Source organism: Myodes glareolus, chromosome 25, assembly GCF_982192425.1.
Source record: "Myodes glareolus chromosome 25, mMyoGla1.1, whole genome shotgun sequence".
Taxonomy (NCBI): Eukaryota; Metazoa; Chordata; class Mammalia; order Rodentia; family Cricetidae; genus Myodes; species Myodes glareolus.
The window spans coordinates 1,172,037-1,189,160 of NC_142050.1; the positions used below are offsets into that span (position 1 = coordinate 1,172,037).

Consider the following 17,124-nt stretch of genomic DNA (forward strand, 5'->3'; position numbering starts at 1 on the left):
CTGTATGCTCAGCAAGACCTTTACCATTAAGCTACATTCCCAGGTCCAGTTTTATGATAAAATTTTGGTTTGTTTTTATAGGATATAGATTAAAATTATAACTTTTGCGTTTAAATTGCCCTTTACTAAAAAATTCTACCCTTCTCTGCCTCATTGTCTTTTCACCTAAAACCTCATTTGACCACGTGTATGTAGATTCTTTATTTTGTTTTTTTTTTTTTAGTTAGCATACAAAGTAAGAAGTTGTCATTGTCGTTCCCAATTCGTTTTGTCAATCCTCCTCCCTTACTCTCCTTTTCCATTCTCTTGCCACCTATCACTCTTACAGCCTCAGTGGTCCCTTTCCTTCTTTATGTCACTGTATTCTAATACCCTCCATGCTGCCATAGACTCTTTTTCCGTCTTGTCCCCTTTCTATTTCATGATGTACCCATATTTACACCCACATAGGAGAAAACATGCAGTATTTCTCTTTCTAAGTATGAGTTGCCTCTATATAGTAATTCTTAGACTTAGCCATTTTCCTGAAATTTTTGTCATTTAATTTTCTTTTATTTTTCTTTTTTTTTTTTTAAAGAAGCAACTACAGAAAGCTTTTATTTGCTCAAAGGAATCAGTGCCTTTTAATGCAGAACAAAAACCAAAAATATCCCAACTACTGTCAATATTTTCAAAACCAGCATATCAAACTCGATTTTCGTTAGAATGCTATTTTTTTCACAGTAGTAATTCAAAACTCAAGATCCAGATTTTTTATATTTATATACATATATACATATGCATACATACATGTATATATACATATACATATATATATACATATACATATATATATATATATTGCAAACAATTATTGCACCTCGTCTTCTGGACAAGAATGCCAAGTCAGCCTTTCCTCATAAAAGGTGATGACAATCTGAGGACCCTTCATATTTGCCTCCTTTGCCAGCACCAAGTCCGCCTCATTGGAGTCCTTCCATTTCATAAGCAACATTAATTCTCCACTGCTGTCTGTGGCACCGATTATTCTTTCAGAATCAAGACCTCTGGCAAAACCCCTTGGTTTGTCAGCAGCATCTCTTTTCTTCTTTGATTTGCTATCATCAGATTCACTGTCAGATAAAGATTTCCTTTTTGTACCATCCTTTTCTTTACCAGCTTTTTGAGAATTAAGAAATGCTTCAATTAATTCTGGACAATCTAAATTTTCTTCTGGTTCCCAAATATTATTAGCGTCTGTGAACCCCTTCCACTTGAGGAAATACTCCACCTTCCCATTCATTACACGCCGGTCCAATACTTTTTCTACTACAAATTCTTCAGGCTCTGCCTCTTCAACTTTTTTACCATTCTGTTTCTTCCCCATTTTTTTGCAATGTAATTTTATTGGAGGCCATTTAAAAACAAAAAGACAAAACAAACAAACAAACAAACAAAAAACAAAGACTTGAAGAGTTCCCCGCTCAGATGCTCCAGGCCGTGGATCCTGAAGAGTATCTCATTTCATTTTCTTTACAGATGAATTAAATCTCAGTGCATGTGCCACCTTTTCATTGTCTCTTCATGTTCATGTCCATGTAGGCTGATTCCATTTCCTTGCTTTTATGACTAGCAACAAACAGATATGCAAGTATCTCTGTGATAAGGTATAAAATCTTTTGGTGTGTTGTATGTGGCAGGTTTATTTTCCAGTTTTTGAGATACCTATATGCTGATTTGCATATTGGTTGTACCAGTTAAGACCCAGCCAGCAGTGACAAAGGGTCCCTGCCTTCCACGTCTTAGTCATTCTGAAGAGAGTGAGATGGACTTCCAGCGGCCAAATGCGAACATTTAAAAAGTGTGTATTGACGTTTGTGTTTGTTTTGAGAACCGTATATTTGTCCATGTACTGACTGGGCCGTTGGGGAGTAGGGTATGATTAATTTTAGCAATATATATCTACTAAAGATTTCCTCCTGTTTGCAAGCTGTCTTTTTACTCTTCTAACAATCTCCTTTTAAGCTTTCTATATAAAGTCTAGAAGTATTTTTCAATGTGTTGGACTTTTTTCAATCTTAAGAAGAAATGCCAGTACTGTTTTTCTCTTTGAACATACTGGGTTATGAGTTACCTTTTCTAATACTCAACCACTTTCCTATTCCAAGAGTAAGATAGAGTTGGTCTTGGGGCATCTCTTCCCCATGCTTGTTTTCCTAATACATCATTGAGAGTTTGGCATTATAATACAGTAAATAGTTTTACCAATGTCAGTTTAGCTTGACTTGCAGTGTTCTTTTTGTCGGCTAAACTGAATGTTCCTGTTCAGAATATTTGTGCATTTAACTTGAATGTGTGCCAAACTTTGTCTGTGATTATATAATATAATGAACCATTACTGATAAAACACATTTTTAATTTTTTTCTTTTTCTACAATCTAAATCAGATTACATAGAAAGCATTAAAAAAAAGGCAGGTAACTTTTTAAAGTGTTTTTCCATATGAGTGAAACAGCAAAGAAAGGGGAGATAGTAACTTATGTAGTATTTTATATATACTAAGGAAATGACAGAAAATGTAGGCATTGTTTTCTGATGTGGTGGGCATAAGAAATAGGAAGTAGAAGCAGAATAGAAAAGCCGTTGCCTTACATTAAAAGACTTAATCAATTTTGCTTAGTTTCTATTCTAGTAGAACTTTTAAAAGTTGTGTTAGTGTGTATGGTATGTGTTAGTGTATTCGTGCATCTGTTATTAGTACCTAGGTTGATGTGGAGATGCAGGGGTTCTTTGTTCATCTGTTGGTTAGAACCTAGGTTGAGTCCATTATTCATTGCAGTTAGTGTTAAGATAAACATAAGCATCCATGTATCGAATTTGTAAGCTAACTTTGGCTCTTATGAATAAGTGCTATGACTAGATTATATTGTTCTGTTTTACATTTGAGGGGGACACTTTTAATACACTTGACAGTGTGTGTTAGTGGAAAGAACACACTCTTGGGATCTCAAAGAGGTTTCAAGTCTTTTTCTGAGCTTGGGTAAGTTAAGTAACGTCCCTGCACCTGGTTTCTTCTCCTAAATAATAACTGAAAACTTTGTTGGGAGAAATAAATTGGGAGATATATAGATAAATATAGATATAGATATGTCTCCAAGCAAAATAATTGAATATTCTAGTTTGTTTTTTAAAAACTGGATCTTATGGCTCTGGATTTTATAGTAACATGTTTCACTTAACCATTTTATAATTGTTTACAGAAGCAAGATTATCTGCTTTAAATTAAGCCAGAGTTAAATTCCCCTAGCACATACTTAGTTCACTAAAGTTCACTTAGTTTACTTAGTTCACTAAAACCTTACCTATAACTCAATTTCCTTTGGAAGTTTCTTCTATTTCCAGTCTCTTTCCCAAATGACCTTTAGTACTATATAATCTGTAACATGAGGGCCGGCTTGTTGGGGTTTCTATCCCACCCGGTACCCCAGAGCCGGCAAATCCCAAAGAAAATCACACACAGGACTCCATAAGATTATAAAACTGATTGGCTCATTAGGTCAGGCTACTTATTAGTTCTTATGAAACATATTACCCCATTATCCCTATCTACGTTAGCCATATGGCTTGGTACCTTTTTCAGCTGGGCAAGTTACATGCTGCCTCGGTGGTCTGCGCAGGAGTACAGAGAGCTTCCTGATTCTCAGAATACTCCCGGTCTCTTTTCTCTACCCCTACTTCCTGTCTGGCTTTCCCACCTATACTGCCTGCCTGGCCAATCAGCGTTTTATTAAAATATGATTGACAGAATACAGACAATTCTCCCACACCAATAATCATTTTACAGCTAGAGACCTTTGTGAAGACAGTTTCAAAATTATGAATTAAAAGAGGAAAGTGGCTAAATTTAATCTCTACTAAAGAAAATAGTAAATTCTAAATGATGTGAGTCATTAAAATATCAATAAAAATGACTGGAAATTCTGAGTACATTCTTAAATATTGATATTTGTAATAGGAGTTTAAATTATATTTTAAAATATTACTAACTTCAGTCTACCTAGATATGCCTTTGTAGTTACTATTGTATATAAATTCTGTGATTTTTGTTAACTTGGGTGGCATATATCATCTTCATTTATCCTGTTTCTGTGATTAGTAGGTTTCAAAACATTATAGTTCTGTATTTTGATAGACATCTGTTCTATTTTTTAGATTGGGACAGGGAGAAATTACTTGAAGCTTGGATGTCCAACCCAGAGAACTGCTGCCAACGGTCAGGTGTGCAGATGCCAACTCCACCACCAAGTGGGTACAATGCCTGGGACACTCTTCCTTCCCCAAGAACTCCAAGGACTACACGCTCTTCTGTCACCTCTCCAGATGAAATCAGTCTGTCTCCTGGGGATTTAGATACCAGTTTGGTATGGCTTAGTGTATTTCCCATAGCTTTGCTTTTAGTCTTTCAACTTTGAAACTATGTGAGACTGTTCCATGGAATGGTTGTTTTTATTATTGTGACTGAATGTTGTACCTTGCTTTGAAAGCTCAGTTATTTTCATGCTTTGGTAATTTTTTCGTACCACAGAATGTTTTTGTGATCTCTGAATTATAGGTTGAAAAAGCAAAATATTTCTCACTTCAAAACAGTTTAGAAAAGGCATGCCCTCAGAAGAAAAAAATAACGACATCTTGAATTTTGCAGGAAAATGGATGGAACTAGAAAACATCATTTTGAGTGAGGTAACCCAGACTCAGAAAGACAATTATCACATGTACTCACTCATAAGTGATTTTTAAACATAAAGCAAAGAAAAACAGCCCACAAATCACAATCCCAGAGAACTTAGACAACAATGAGGACCCTAAGAGAGACATACATATATCTAATCTATATGGGAAGTAGAAAAAGACAAGATCTCCTGAGTAAATTTATGAGCATGAGGACCATGGGAGAGTGTTGAAGTGGGGAGGGGAGACACAGGAAGGGGGGCAGAGAAAAATGTAGAGTTCAATAACAATTTAAAAAAGAAAAAAAAAAGAAAAGGCATGCCCTGTATTTTCACCTAAAAGTATTCCATGTATTTTAAACACAATATATTTGAAATACTAAAACTTAGTTTGTAGTATGCATGTTTAACCTAAAACATCATTTTTAAAATAATTTGCTGAGTGCTGGTTTTTTAAAGGATTTACAGAATATTTGTATGATCATGTGCTCATTTTAGCAGAGCTTCTGAGTTTGTCGTTCAGTGCATGTCCTTAGTAAATGCCTGTGTGTGAGATAAGCAGCATGTGACTCGTGTGCTGTGGAGATGTGCTTCTTGCATGGTTTAGCCACTCAGAATTTGTAATAAATATGAAAACACCCCTTTCTCTTAGGTAGGAACCATTTAGGAAAGCAAAATCCTATTCTATAATTCACATATTAACATAATCTTTATTTCTCATAAGTCATGTTAAAAGGTAACATAGTTGTGTTAGACTTCTTGCATGAAAACTTTACTTTGCTCTTTATTTGAGGGGCAGGGGAAGGTAGGAGGTGCTAACTCTTGAACCCAGCTGCTCAGGGCAGGCGCTGTATCACGGAGCCACATACCCAGCCCGTTTGCCACTCTTACAATCCTGAGTTTCTGTGTTCACAGTGCAGATTTGCTCTCTCTGTGCGTTTTCCAGTGAGCACAGAGTGACAGCCACACACTGCAGTGGTTGCTTTCTGGTGCACCTGTGTGATCTTGACCTGAGTGGATGCTAACAATTTGTTTCCTGTGTTTCCCTTTCCTAATGCACAGTGATGATTAATAGGTAAACTAAGTTTGGTGTTTGTATTAATACATTAAATTCTATAGCAAATATTTTTTTAAAAGAAATGCAGTCTTGATATTTATTCTTCAGTCCAAGCTAAGTACTCTTAATAGACTTCGTAGCTTGAAACATTTAGTTTTTAAAATTTATAATTACTGCAATAATTTTTGTCATTAAACTACTGAACAAAATGAATGTATTGCTTCTCTTCAGAGTATGACCCTGCTAAGTCACTTTTCTTGTGCATCCCCAGTGTGACATTTGTATGTGCAGTATTTCTGTATTTGAAGATCCAGTGGATATGCCTTGTGGACATGATTTTTGTAGAGGATGTTGGGAGTCGTGAGTATATGAACAGCTTATTCATCTCTTACTGCATGTTAACACCTTTGGTTTGGTAGTGAAATTATTTGCTTTCATTGTTTAATGGTATAGACCATTATATTGGTTTCTGAGTTACACTGAAATGTACTATGCTTTATTACAAAGAATATTTTTGTTTTTCCTCTTTGACATCAAAGAAAGTATATCTAAACAATTGTATTAGTATTTTATTTATATTACACATAATATAAATTTCAGATCTAATGCAAATATCAAGAATCAGTTTCCATCTTCTATCCCAAGAATTTTATGCATTGTGGTCTCTGAATTTTTTAAAGCAAGTAGATAGCCTTGAAAATCCTTAAGAATGCAGATATTTTAAATTCTTTTTATGTTATTCTTAAGTCAAATGCCTATGCTAGAGATTGAGTGTTTATTGTAATGGAAATTTTATTTTGCTTCTTCATGTTTTTCTATCATTTCCTATTTATTACCTTCCTCAGATTTAAATACTTGAATTTTTTGACCTTTATTGACCTTCCTCACATAACTAGTATCATAGGAATTATTTCTCCTTCTTATCAAAGACTAGTCAGAAAAGGTTTTAGTAAGATTTACTTCTTTGTACTGTTTTCATTGTTGCTGTACAGCTATCTAGCATTCTCCATCTGACCCAGGACAACTCTTGTCAAATCAGACACCAGTAAAACAAATTGGGTGGTTAGTGTCAAAAAAAAAAATCTTTTAAATTTAATAGGAGTCTAGCCAGAGAGCCGACAGCTTAGCAAGTAATGACATTGGGCTCTAAGCCTAATGGCCTGAGTTAAATTCCCCAAACCCACATTCCGGAAGGAGAGGAGTGACTTCTGCATGTTGTCTTCTGGTCTCTGTGTGCACACTGTATGTAGTATGTGTACCCCACCACCACACACAAATAAATAAATAAATAAATAAATAAATAAATAAATAAATAAATAATTCTGTCAGCAACACATAGAAAAATAAAACTTGGTTTTAATAAAGAATAGTGTGAGCTTAGAACTTCCTATCTAATTTACTTTTCCCATCTCCTCTTCATTGTCATTATGGCCAGATGCTTTGCAGATCTGCGCCAAGGACTAAAAGACACCCTCACAGATACATTCTTACAAATAGTAAGGCTTAAGCCTCATGGATAATGTAGTCTTTCTAAGTCTTCCTTGATTGTTATTCTTCCTAAAGTGCAGTGAAATTAATAGGTAGTACTAACAGAAGAAGATAATAGAAAAATCAAAAGTTGTTGATCATAAGAGCCAGACAATCATAATATACTTGCCTAGTCTCAATTTGTTTTCTCTAGAGTAGTTAAATATAGTATAATCCACAGCTAGGAATGTATCCAAGTTTGTAGAATGCTTCGCTAACATGTGAGTTTCAACCTTAGTATAAACCTGGCCTGCTGGCACATGTCTGTAGTCTCAACAGCACATATGAAGTAGAGGCAAGAGCACATTCTCAGTTATATCCTAGGGTACGTAAGAGCTTGTCTGAAAAAAATTTAATTACATTAAAATCCAGACTTAATAAGTGTTTCTTACTTGTATATACATATTAAATAATAGTTATAACACCTTCCAAAACATACAGATTCTTTCTGCATATATCTTACTATCTAATCTGTGTTAGCAGTTCTGAGAAGTATGCTCATTAAAATATGGTAAAAATAAGGCTTTTATCATTAAAATAAATTGCTAAAGAAAATTTTTCTAGCTTATAACTTTTTCTGAGTTGATTCAACTATTATGCAATATGAGTTTTTCTTACTACCTCATTAGCGAACATAGAAAATAACACAGAACTCATTTTAATACTCATCTAAAGAAATATAAAGAAAAAAGTTTTTCTTTAAAAAGTATGCTGTATACTCTATTACTCCTACAAAATCCTTGATTTATCTCTTGTTAATTTCCCATTTACTTAAAGGGAAAGAATATTGAGTATTTAATATGACCTTTCTAGGTCACTTGGGTCTAAGGCTTTTTTTATGTGAAAAATGTTTCAGATTTTTGAAAGTACAAAGTAAAATAAATACAAAGTTATGTACAAAGTTATATATATATAAAGTTTTATATATAGCTTATATATATAAAATTTTATATATATTTATAAAATTTATATGTATAAGTTTAGACAGACAGACAAAGAGAATGAGCCCTGGAGAAGAAACAGGTTCTGGTGCATGCTAAGCATATACCTTTGCACTATACACTTCTTGGTGTTATTTTAACAACACTCTCATAGAAAATTCATCAAAAAGAAAGTCTTGGGATATACAAATAACTTACATCCTCTCCCTTTTTTCTGTCAACTGATATTTTAACAGGTTTTTAAATCTGAAAATTCAAGAAGGTGAAGCCCATAACATTTTCTGCCCTGCATATGAATGCTTTCAGCTTGTGCCTGTAGATATTATAGAAAGCGTCGTTTCTAAGGAGATGGACAAACGCTACCTACAGTTTGATATTAAGGTATGGTACCAGCTTATTAAGCCTGTGGGGTTTTTTTGTTGTTGGTTTTTTGTTTTTTATTTATTAAAAATTTTCACCTCCTCCCATTTTCCTCCCACTCCTCCCTTCCCCTCCCCCTTCCCCTCCCTCTCCAGTCCTAGAGCAGTCAGGGTGCCCAGCCTTCTGTTTTATTTTTATAAACAAAATAGTGCTATTTTCCAGAAAAAAATGCATGTGAATATTATTAATAATAATATTATTTAATATTATTAAAACTGTGAACCAAAGCAGCATTTTATAAGTATAAAAGGAAAAATGAAGATTAATGCCCCACAAAAAAGCTATTGATATTCTTTACTAATTTTCTTGTCCCTTTTTTTATTTATTTATTTTTATTTATTAAAAATTTCCACCTCCTCCCCATCTCCCATTCCCCCCACTCCCCCTACCCCTCCCTCTCCAGTCCTAAGAGCAGTCAGGGTTCCCTGCCCCATGGGAAGTCCAAGGTCCTCCTTGCTCCATCCAGGTCTAGGAAGGTGAGCATCCAAACAAACCAGGCTCCCACAAAGCCAGTCCATGCAGTAGAATCAGAATCCAGTGCCATTGTCCTTGGCTTTTTGGTCAGCCCTCATTGACGGCCACATTCAGAGAGTCCAGTTTGATCACATGCTCCATCAGTCCCAGTCCAGCTGGCCTTGGTGAGCTCCCTATAGATCTGTCCCAGTGTCTCGGTGGACACACCCTTTGCGGTCCTGACTTCCTTGCTCATGTTCTCCCTCCTTCTGCTCCTCATTTGGACCTTGTGAGCTCAGTTCAGTGCTCCAATGTGGGTCTCTGTCCAAGGGGATTTCCCCAGCTAGGTCCTTGGGCAGCAGAGAAGAGGGTGCCTGAACTGGCCTTGTCCCATAGCCACACTGATGAATATCTTGCATATCACCATAGAACCTTCATCCAGCGATGGGTGGAGATAGAGACAGAGACCCACATTGGAGCACTGGACTGAATTCTTGTCCCTTTTTTATAACTGTTGAAAATAGCATTCAAAATACCTAGTAGCTACTCTTCCCAAACAATAGTTTATACTCCTGAGAGGAATATTTTTTAAAAATTTTAACTTGAAAATAATTTTCATTCCAAATAATAGTTTAATACATAAATTATAATTTTTGCCTTTTTTTCCTATTCTCTATTTTCATTTCAGAGTTAATCAGAAACATGAAAAATATTCTTTTTTGTGTATATAACTTAAAACTTTTATTTTAATTACTTTGTATAGATTTTTCTTACTCTAAATACTATTATGTAATCTTAAAAAGATTAGGCCCTACCTCTTCAATGTAGAAAGTATTATAATACTGATTTTTATGTATTTATCAAGATGACATTTAGAAATTTAGTATTAAAATGTAACATAATTATACACAAGTTTCTGCTTACATTTAATCAAAAAGTAGCTTAATTTGAACCAAATCATTTTTATGTTAGACACCTTTTTGCAGATAATTGCATTTTTACTTTGTTATCATTTACCTACCTTTTAGTTTAAAGAAAATCTGTTTTTAAAAACAATTCTATTACTAAGGTAAATGCTATATTTTTGCTTTTGAAGTATTTCTAGTTCTTGTTTCAGTATTTTTTAAAGCTAAACTCCTGTGTTTGATTTCATTCTTTTGTTTGCTTTTAATCACTGTGGAGATACATTCTGTTTTAGAATTTGCAGCTGAAATACTTTCTTTTGTTTTTCTAATTATTATGGTTTTTAAACAGGCCTTTGTTGAAAATAATCCTGCCATTAAATGGTGTCCAACTCCAGGCTGTGAAAGAGCAGTCAGACTGACAAAGCAGGGGTCAAATCCCTCTGGGTCTGACACACTCAGCTTCCCCTTGCTAAGAGCCCCTGCTGTGGACTGCGGGAAAGGACACCTCTTCTGCTGGTTAGTATAAGACAAGCCAGAGCCGCCACACTGCACCCTATGCTCACAGTTTGTAAAGACTTGGAACTTTGAATCTGGTGTTTAGGTTGCTGTATACTTGATATTATTCTTAGTATTTTAGGAATGTGTAATAAATAGTTCATAACTATTGTGGGCTTGATGTTTGCACCATGCCAAGTCTTTTAAGTGTGATTATATATTTTAGTTGAATCATTCTCCCAACGCTCTGAATTAAATATTGTTTTATCCACGTAAGGAAGCTCAGTCATGGAGACATTTCTTAATGTTGTACAGCTAGGAAATGACAGAAATGAAAGTGGAGACCCCTGTTGATTCCAGAACCCATTTACTTCATCCATAACAACAAAAGTGGTGGTCATAGATTATGAAATTTTCAAAACTTCATGTCTTCATAAACTATAGCCCTTGGCAGCCATTCTAAGCCAGGGATGTTTAGGGTTTGCAATCTTTTCCAGATTTCCATCCTGGACTTAAAACATGCATGTTTTTTTAGAGAGGCTCTCCCAAAAGGAATTCTCAGGTAACTGTAAAGCGCAATTCTAATTAAGAACTTATGACTATCTGGGCGTGGTGGTGCACGCCTTTAATCCCAGCATCAGGGAGGCAGAGGCAGGTGAATCTGTGTGAGTTCAAGGCCAGCCTGGTCTGAAAAAGTGACAGCCAAAAATACACAGAGAAACCCTGTCTAGAAAAACCAAAACAAACAAAATAAACACCCAAACAAACAAAACAAAGAAAAAAAACTAGTGATGTTGGTTACTTTCTACTCTTTTTTTGGCTCTTTCGTGAACCTACCACCCAGTTCCCAAGTAATCACACACAGAGACTCTCTTATGAATGCCTGACCTTATCTTGACTTATTTCTAGCCATCTTTTCTTAATTTAAATTATTGCATCTACCTTTTGCCTCTGGGCATGCGCGCACACACATACATAGCTGTAATGGTAAATTTGCCCACCTTTGGAGAAATGTACTAGTTTTACTCTTTCTGTTGACTAAAAATATCAGGCTAGTAATAATCAACATCCAGTGGAGATGGTTGTCCAGGACCTCAGGCTCTGGTGTGAATTCCATTCCAGTCTGGGATCTGTGAAAGACTACATTGACTTTGGTCACATTTGACAGTCATTTGTTCTCTTGCTTATGCAGAAGGACAACAGAGAACTTCATACATTGAAACATTTTCTGTACATAGGCCTTAGGGGAATTGACTTAAATGAAATGAGATTAGATTTTATGTAGAACAAACTCAAACTTCGAGTTATTTAATTTAATCTAGTTGCCTTTAAATTTTGATACTCATTCAACTATATGAATGCTACATAGTTTTCTGGACTTTCTATATTGCCTGTCCCAGCACTGTGAGCATTAATATACAGTCTTTTTTTATATTCTTTGTTTCTTGGTAATATGGGATAAATGTTTTGAACTTGTAATCAGAGAAATTCTGAGTTAAAATGACCACATCTGATGTGATTATATTATTCCACCAAGAAACAAAATCTCTTGTGAAAGGAAATTGTACAAGAGAGAGCTTTACAGAGTAAAGACTGTGACTGGCTTTGCCCCTTTCTTTTCCCCCAGCAGTTATTAAACCATCTTCTGTGGTGTGTGTGCATTTATGCACTTGTACCCATCTCTGTGTGTACAGAGCTTGCAAACAATTTCTTCTTCTGTTGCTCTCTACCTCTTTTAAAACATGCATTTATTCTTATTTTATTTATATGCACTACATGTATACCCTGTTTCTGGGGAGTTCAGAAGAATGTAATCAGGTCCCTCCTAATGTTGCTGCTGGAAATTATCCCCAGGTCCACTAAAGAACAGTAAGCACTCTTACCCACCAAACCATCTGTCCTGTCCTCTAGGATGAGTTTTGAAACAGGATCTCTCAGTGAACCAGGAGCTTACCTGTTTAGACTGCAAACCCATAATCCTCCTGTCTCCATCTTCCAGCATTGCTATTACAGTTGTGCATCTCCTTGCCTGGCTTTTACATGGGTACTAGGGATCTGAATTTGTAAACAGAGGCAGAGCTTTCTTTTTGTCCCAAGCACCCAGTCCCAAATAAACACACAGAAGCTTATATTAATAACAGAATGCTCAGCCAAAGCTCATAGCTCTTACAATGTAAATTAACCCATTTGTATTAACCTGTATTTTGCCACATGGCATACCTGTCCTCTAGCATCTTGCTTCCCTGCAGCTGGCTCCTCTCTCTTTCTGACTCTGCCCTGTTTCCTCTCTGTATTTTCAGTTTGGCTTTCCCACCTCACTATAGGCCAAATCAGCTTTATTACCAACCAGTGAGAGTAATATGTATTCACAAAGTACAGAAGGATTATCCCACAGCATGGGTTCAGTTCCTCATGCTTTTTGCAGCAAGCACTTTACCTATTGAACCTCAGAAAGTTTTCCAGTGATGATCAAAGAACAAAAACCACAAAATGTTTGAACCTAGAATGCTTTCTCCCCTTAACCTATTTAAATAGTTTTTGTTATTTGAAGTGAAATCAATCACCCCTGGGTGGTATCCACAAACTGGAAGGCAATGACTTTAACCAGTGACTGGTCCCCCTGTTTTTCATTTATAGCTTTCATATACTACTGAGTAGCTTCTTTGCCCTCTGAATTAGCACAGAATCCGTCTTGCCTTAGATGAAACATTTAAAGTTCATTGTCAGAAATATTTCTTGGCCAGCAGCATTCATATCTATCAAATCCAGAGCTAAGATTTAACATGGTATACTAATCATCTCTTGCTCCAGAATGACCTTAACTCAAATGACAGGTTTATGCACTTGAATCTGGAAACTCACTTGGAAGGTTCTCCTGTGAGTCAGTAAACAATTAAACCTACCTTAGAATAATTTCCTCAAGTTTACTGGAAAGGCCTGGAAGATGTAGCTGAGTGGTAGGTCATTCAACTACTATGCAAGAGGTTCCAGGTTCCACCCACAGTGCCAACAAAACAAAGATGAAATGTCACTGGGAAGATATTCTAAATAATAACATGGTGGGATTTTTAACATTGTATAACAATGGATATTTGTTTACTGAAATTGCAGACACATGCTATCATACCTAGGACTGTGAATCCTAATTACAGTAAAGAACAGTTATGGCTCATCTTTCTCGCTGGAGACATCATAGTCAGAGAGACTATTTAAAAATCCTCCGATTAAAATAAAGTTATCCTTTTGGGGGAATAAAATAATTACATAAAATTCACTTGTACAATCAGTCCCCTAAGTTGGGAAGAATGGCTTTTCCTGATTGACAATATCTGACTGTGAAAGTTCATGGTGACTAGTAGCATTTCCCAGGTCTTTACAATCTGGAAATAATGTAGTGTTCTTTATTCAGCAAATCTCAGTCATTGCTAAAATATTGTAAATACTCTTTACAGAACAGCATATTAAAACACTGCTTGAAAGTTCAATTTATTGAATTCCAGTAAAGTACATATTGATATTCTAAGAGTCTGCATTTGAGCCTTAACTCTGCCTTACAGTGTGGTTCAGTGATCAACAAGCAGCCAGCACAGTGGTTCTCAGCCTTCCTAATGCACAACGTGGATGAACCTGCCTGGAGATCAGGGAAAGGGGTGGGTGACACCAATACCAAAGAGTCGTTATGAATTTAAGTTCAGTGGCTAGTGTTTGCTTCACATGAGAACCTATGTTTAGATACCCAACAGAAAATAAAAAGCCAAAAGTGGCGGTGTGCATCTGTGAACCAGCACCGGGCAAGCCAATAAAGGATTATTCTGGGAATTGCTAGCCAGCTAGTCTTGCTTCAGTGAGAGATCCTGCCTCAAGAAAATGGATGGATGGGTGGGTGAATGGGTGGATGGGCAGATAATAGAGGAAGACACCCAGTGACCAGAGGTTGCCTTCAAGACTTAGAACTGTAACTAAAGCGAATAACTATCAAAGTGATGATTCTTAATTAAATCACTCGCTATTTGTGATTACTAAGGTTCTATAATTACATATAACTGAAATTTCTTACATCTTAATAGAACTTTTTTTAATCAAGTAATAAAACTTTAAAGGAGTAGAAGATTTTTCCTTTCTCAGCCACTTTATATTCCTACCAACAGTGGTGAACATTGACACATCTTCAAGAAAGGGCCTTGTTTTGTTGATCCAAACAAAACATCCAGGTTTTGTTAGCATCCAGGGATGAAGACTCTGGGCACCCACATTTTTCTTCATAACCAGATCAATTCCATTAATAATTCAAGCCAAGGTTCTCCTCCATACCGTGTTCTATGGACATCCTGAGATACAATTTCAGTAGGCAGCAGATAGCAGTCATCAGTTAAAACTTTTTTTAGGAGTGAGGTGTAGCGTTGCATCCTTGTAAACTTAGGAGTCTGATACAGAACAGGTTTAAAGTCAGCCACTTACACAGCAAAACCACATCTCAGAAGTAAAAAAAAAAAATCAAAGAATTTAGCTTCATGTTATCAGCAGGACTACAACTCAACCTAGATTATCAACCAGCTGCTCTATCTAGTATTTGTTATTGTAATACTCTGGAGTCCAAACCTCTTTTCTCAGATGAGTTAGTGCTCAAAAATAGCATTAAATAGCAGCCATGGTTCACTTTCTGCTTTGAGGTCCTTCCTGGAGCTTCTTAGAAGTGTCTCTGTTACACCCACTCTCAGTGTCCATGGGAACTGCCAAACTGTCATCACACTCTGGACACGTTACTGATTGGGTTGGCACCTGCAGCACAGCATACCTGTGTCCTGCGGGACTCTGGGAAGGAAGGCCTTCTGTTGCTATCTAATGCCACACAGTTAGAGAGAGCCATGCACACCGATAAGTAGTTACGGCCTTTTGAAGAAGTGTTGTTTGGCTTTTTAGATTCTGTTTTACAGCATTGGGTTTTTCCTCCATAATTTTCTTTTTCCTCTCAGAATATATTTTGACAGTAGGACCAATATACTAGTATTGATTCTTCTAGGAAAAGATAGTGAATGTGCAATTTAATCCCCAGGAGTGGGTGAAAAAAACTTAATGGAACTAATTTATATTTATTGATTTCACTCATTTCTTTTAGTTGCTGAAGATGTATGACTTTTTTGCATCCTAGGATTTTGTTTTCTGCTTTCTTGAAATATAATTAACAAGTAGGCTTTAAAAATAATGAGTGCCAAGAAATGTACCTTCTGCATTCCAACATGAATTCTCAAGCACCAGATAGGAGCACTGCTTCTCTCTGGCTATAGCATGTACTCCTTACTTATGCGTGCTAGTACAAGTGCATAGCGAAAGTTTGCAGTTATCTCAGATCTGAGTCTGCACTTCACAGCATATAGCACGTGCTCTAGTGTTTTTAAACAACTTAGCGGTTTTGAGTAGCTTTTAAGTTGCTATTAAGTGTGACTCCCACCTCTGACGTTTCTCATTATCCCCAGAGAGCCTGTGACTATGAAAGAGCACTTCTCCCTCTTTCTTTCCCCAATAACTATTGACAAAATCATCGTTTTGTCTTCTTTGTCTATAAATTAGCCTACTCTACTTTTAATAGTAGTGAAATCCTGCAGTTTTTATCCTTTTGTATCTTGCTTATTTCCTTTAGCAAAATGAAGTTCATGTGTTTGAGCCCCTGGTCCCAAGCTGATGCACTGTTTGGGGGCCTTATGGAGCCTCTGAGACACGGGTCCTAAGCCTGTGGAAGTGGGTTGCTGGCTGTGTCAGAGGTGGGACCCAAGCCCCATGCCTTCTCTACCATGATGATGAATTTCCTGCTTAAACTCAGAGTAAACCTGCCTCTCCCTAAGATGCTTCTGTCATGCTGTTACTTTGTCACAGTAAAGAAACATCATAATACAATACCTGAGCATGAGATTTCTGAGTTAGACAGTAGTTCTGTTTCACTTTGTAGAAAACCACTAAGCTGTTGCCCAGACAGCTACATCAGCATTAGTATTTGTATGAGCAGTGCCCAAGAGTTCCAGTTTTTTAAATCCTCACCAACACTTGTTATTTCTAGTTTTCAGTAATAATTATGCCAATGAGTATGATATAAAATCATTATCAGTATATTTTAAATATAGTGCAATAGTACCTCTTAGTTTGTAAGGCCTTATCTAAGCCAACTGGTGTGTCTTAAAAACTTAACCTTTACAAACACGATTCTTATTTAAGAAAGTGGTAGCGGTGGTGTTAACACGTCCAGCTTTTGGAGTTTCTTTCCCTAATGACACTTTCTAGAACACAGCATTACACCATGTTGAATCAAAATGAGTGATTTTATAAAGGGTTTAGACTCTTTCTTAGTATTTGAACTCTAATATATTCATAGAAGGAATGTATAATTTAGTTACAACTGAATGATTGATATTTTCAGTTATTTATATCTAATTTCCAAGATCCCTGTAAAAGTAACGTTTGGTTGCTTGCACTGGCAGTTACCAGAGATTTTGGAGGTAAATGTAACTGTTCAAATATGATTTTTCAGTGCTGGGGAAATGGCTGCGCAAGCACAAGGACCTGAGTTTGGATCCCTAACCCCCACATAAAAGCTGGGGGCGGGGTCTGCAGTGAGTGGACACAGGTAA

General features: G+C 36.2%; 1 protein-coding gene and 1 pseudogene across 6 annotated transcripts in view; one reads left to right on the top strand and one right to left on the bottom strand.

Annotated features, from left to right (window-relative positions):
• Ankib1 (ankyrin repeat and IBR domain containing 1) overlaps positions 1 to 17,124 on the top strand; it is a 119,526-nt gene that overhangs the window by 71,686 nt on the left and 30,716 nt on the right. For all 6 annotated transcript variants that reach the window (XM_048436478.3, XM_048436487.3, XM_085683711.2 and 3 more), the window contains 4 exons: positions 4,192 to 4,400; positions 6,035 to 6,123; positions 8,468 to 8,612; positions 10,359 to 10,525. In XM_048436478.3, coding sequence (XP_048292435.1) covers positions 4,192 to 4,400; positions 6,035 to 6,123; positions 8,468 to 8,612; positions 10,359 to 10,525 — 610 coding nt within the window. The remainder of the gene's footprint in view (positions 1 to 4,191; positions 4,401 to 6,034; positions 6,124 to 8,467; positions 8,613 to 10,358; positions 10,526 to 17,124) is intronic.
• On the bottom strand, positions 851 to 1,397 carry LOC125402011 (chromobox protein homolog 3 pseudogene; annotated as a pseudogene).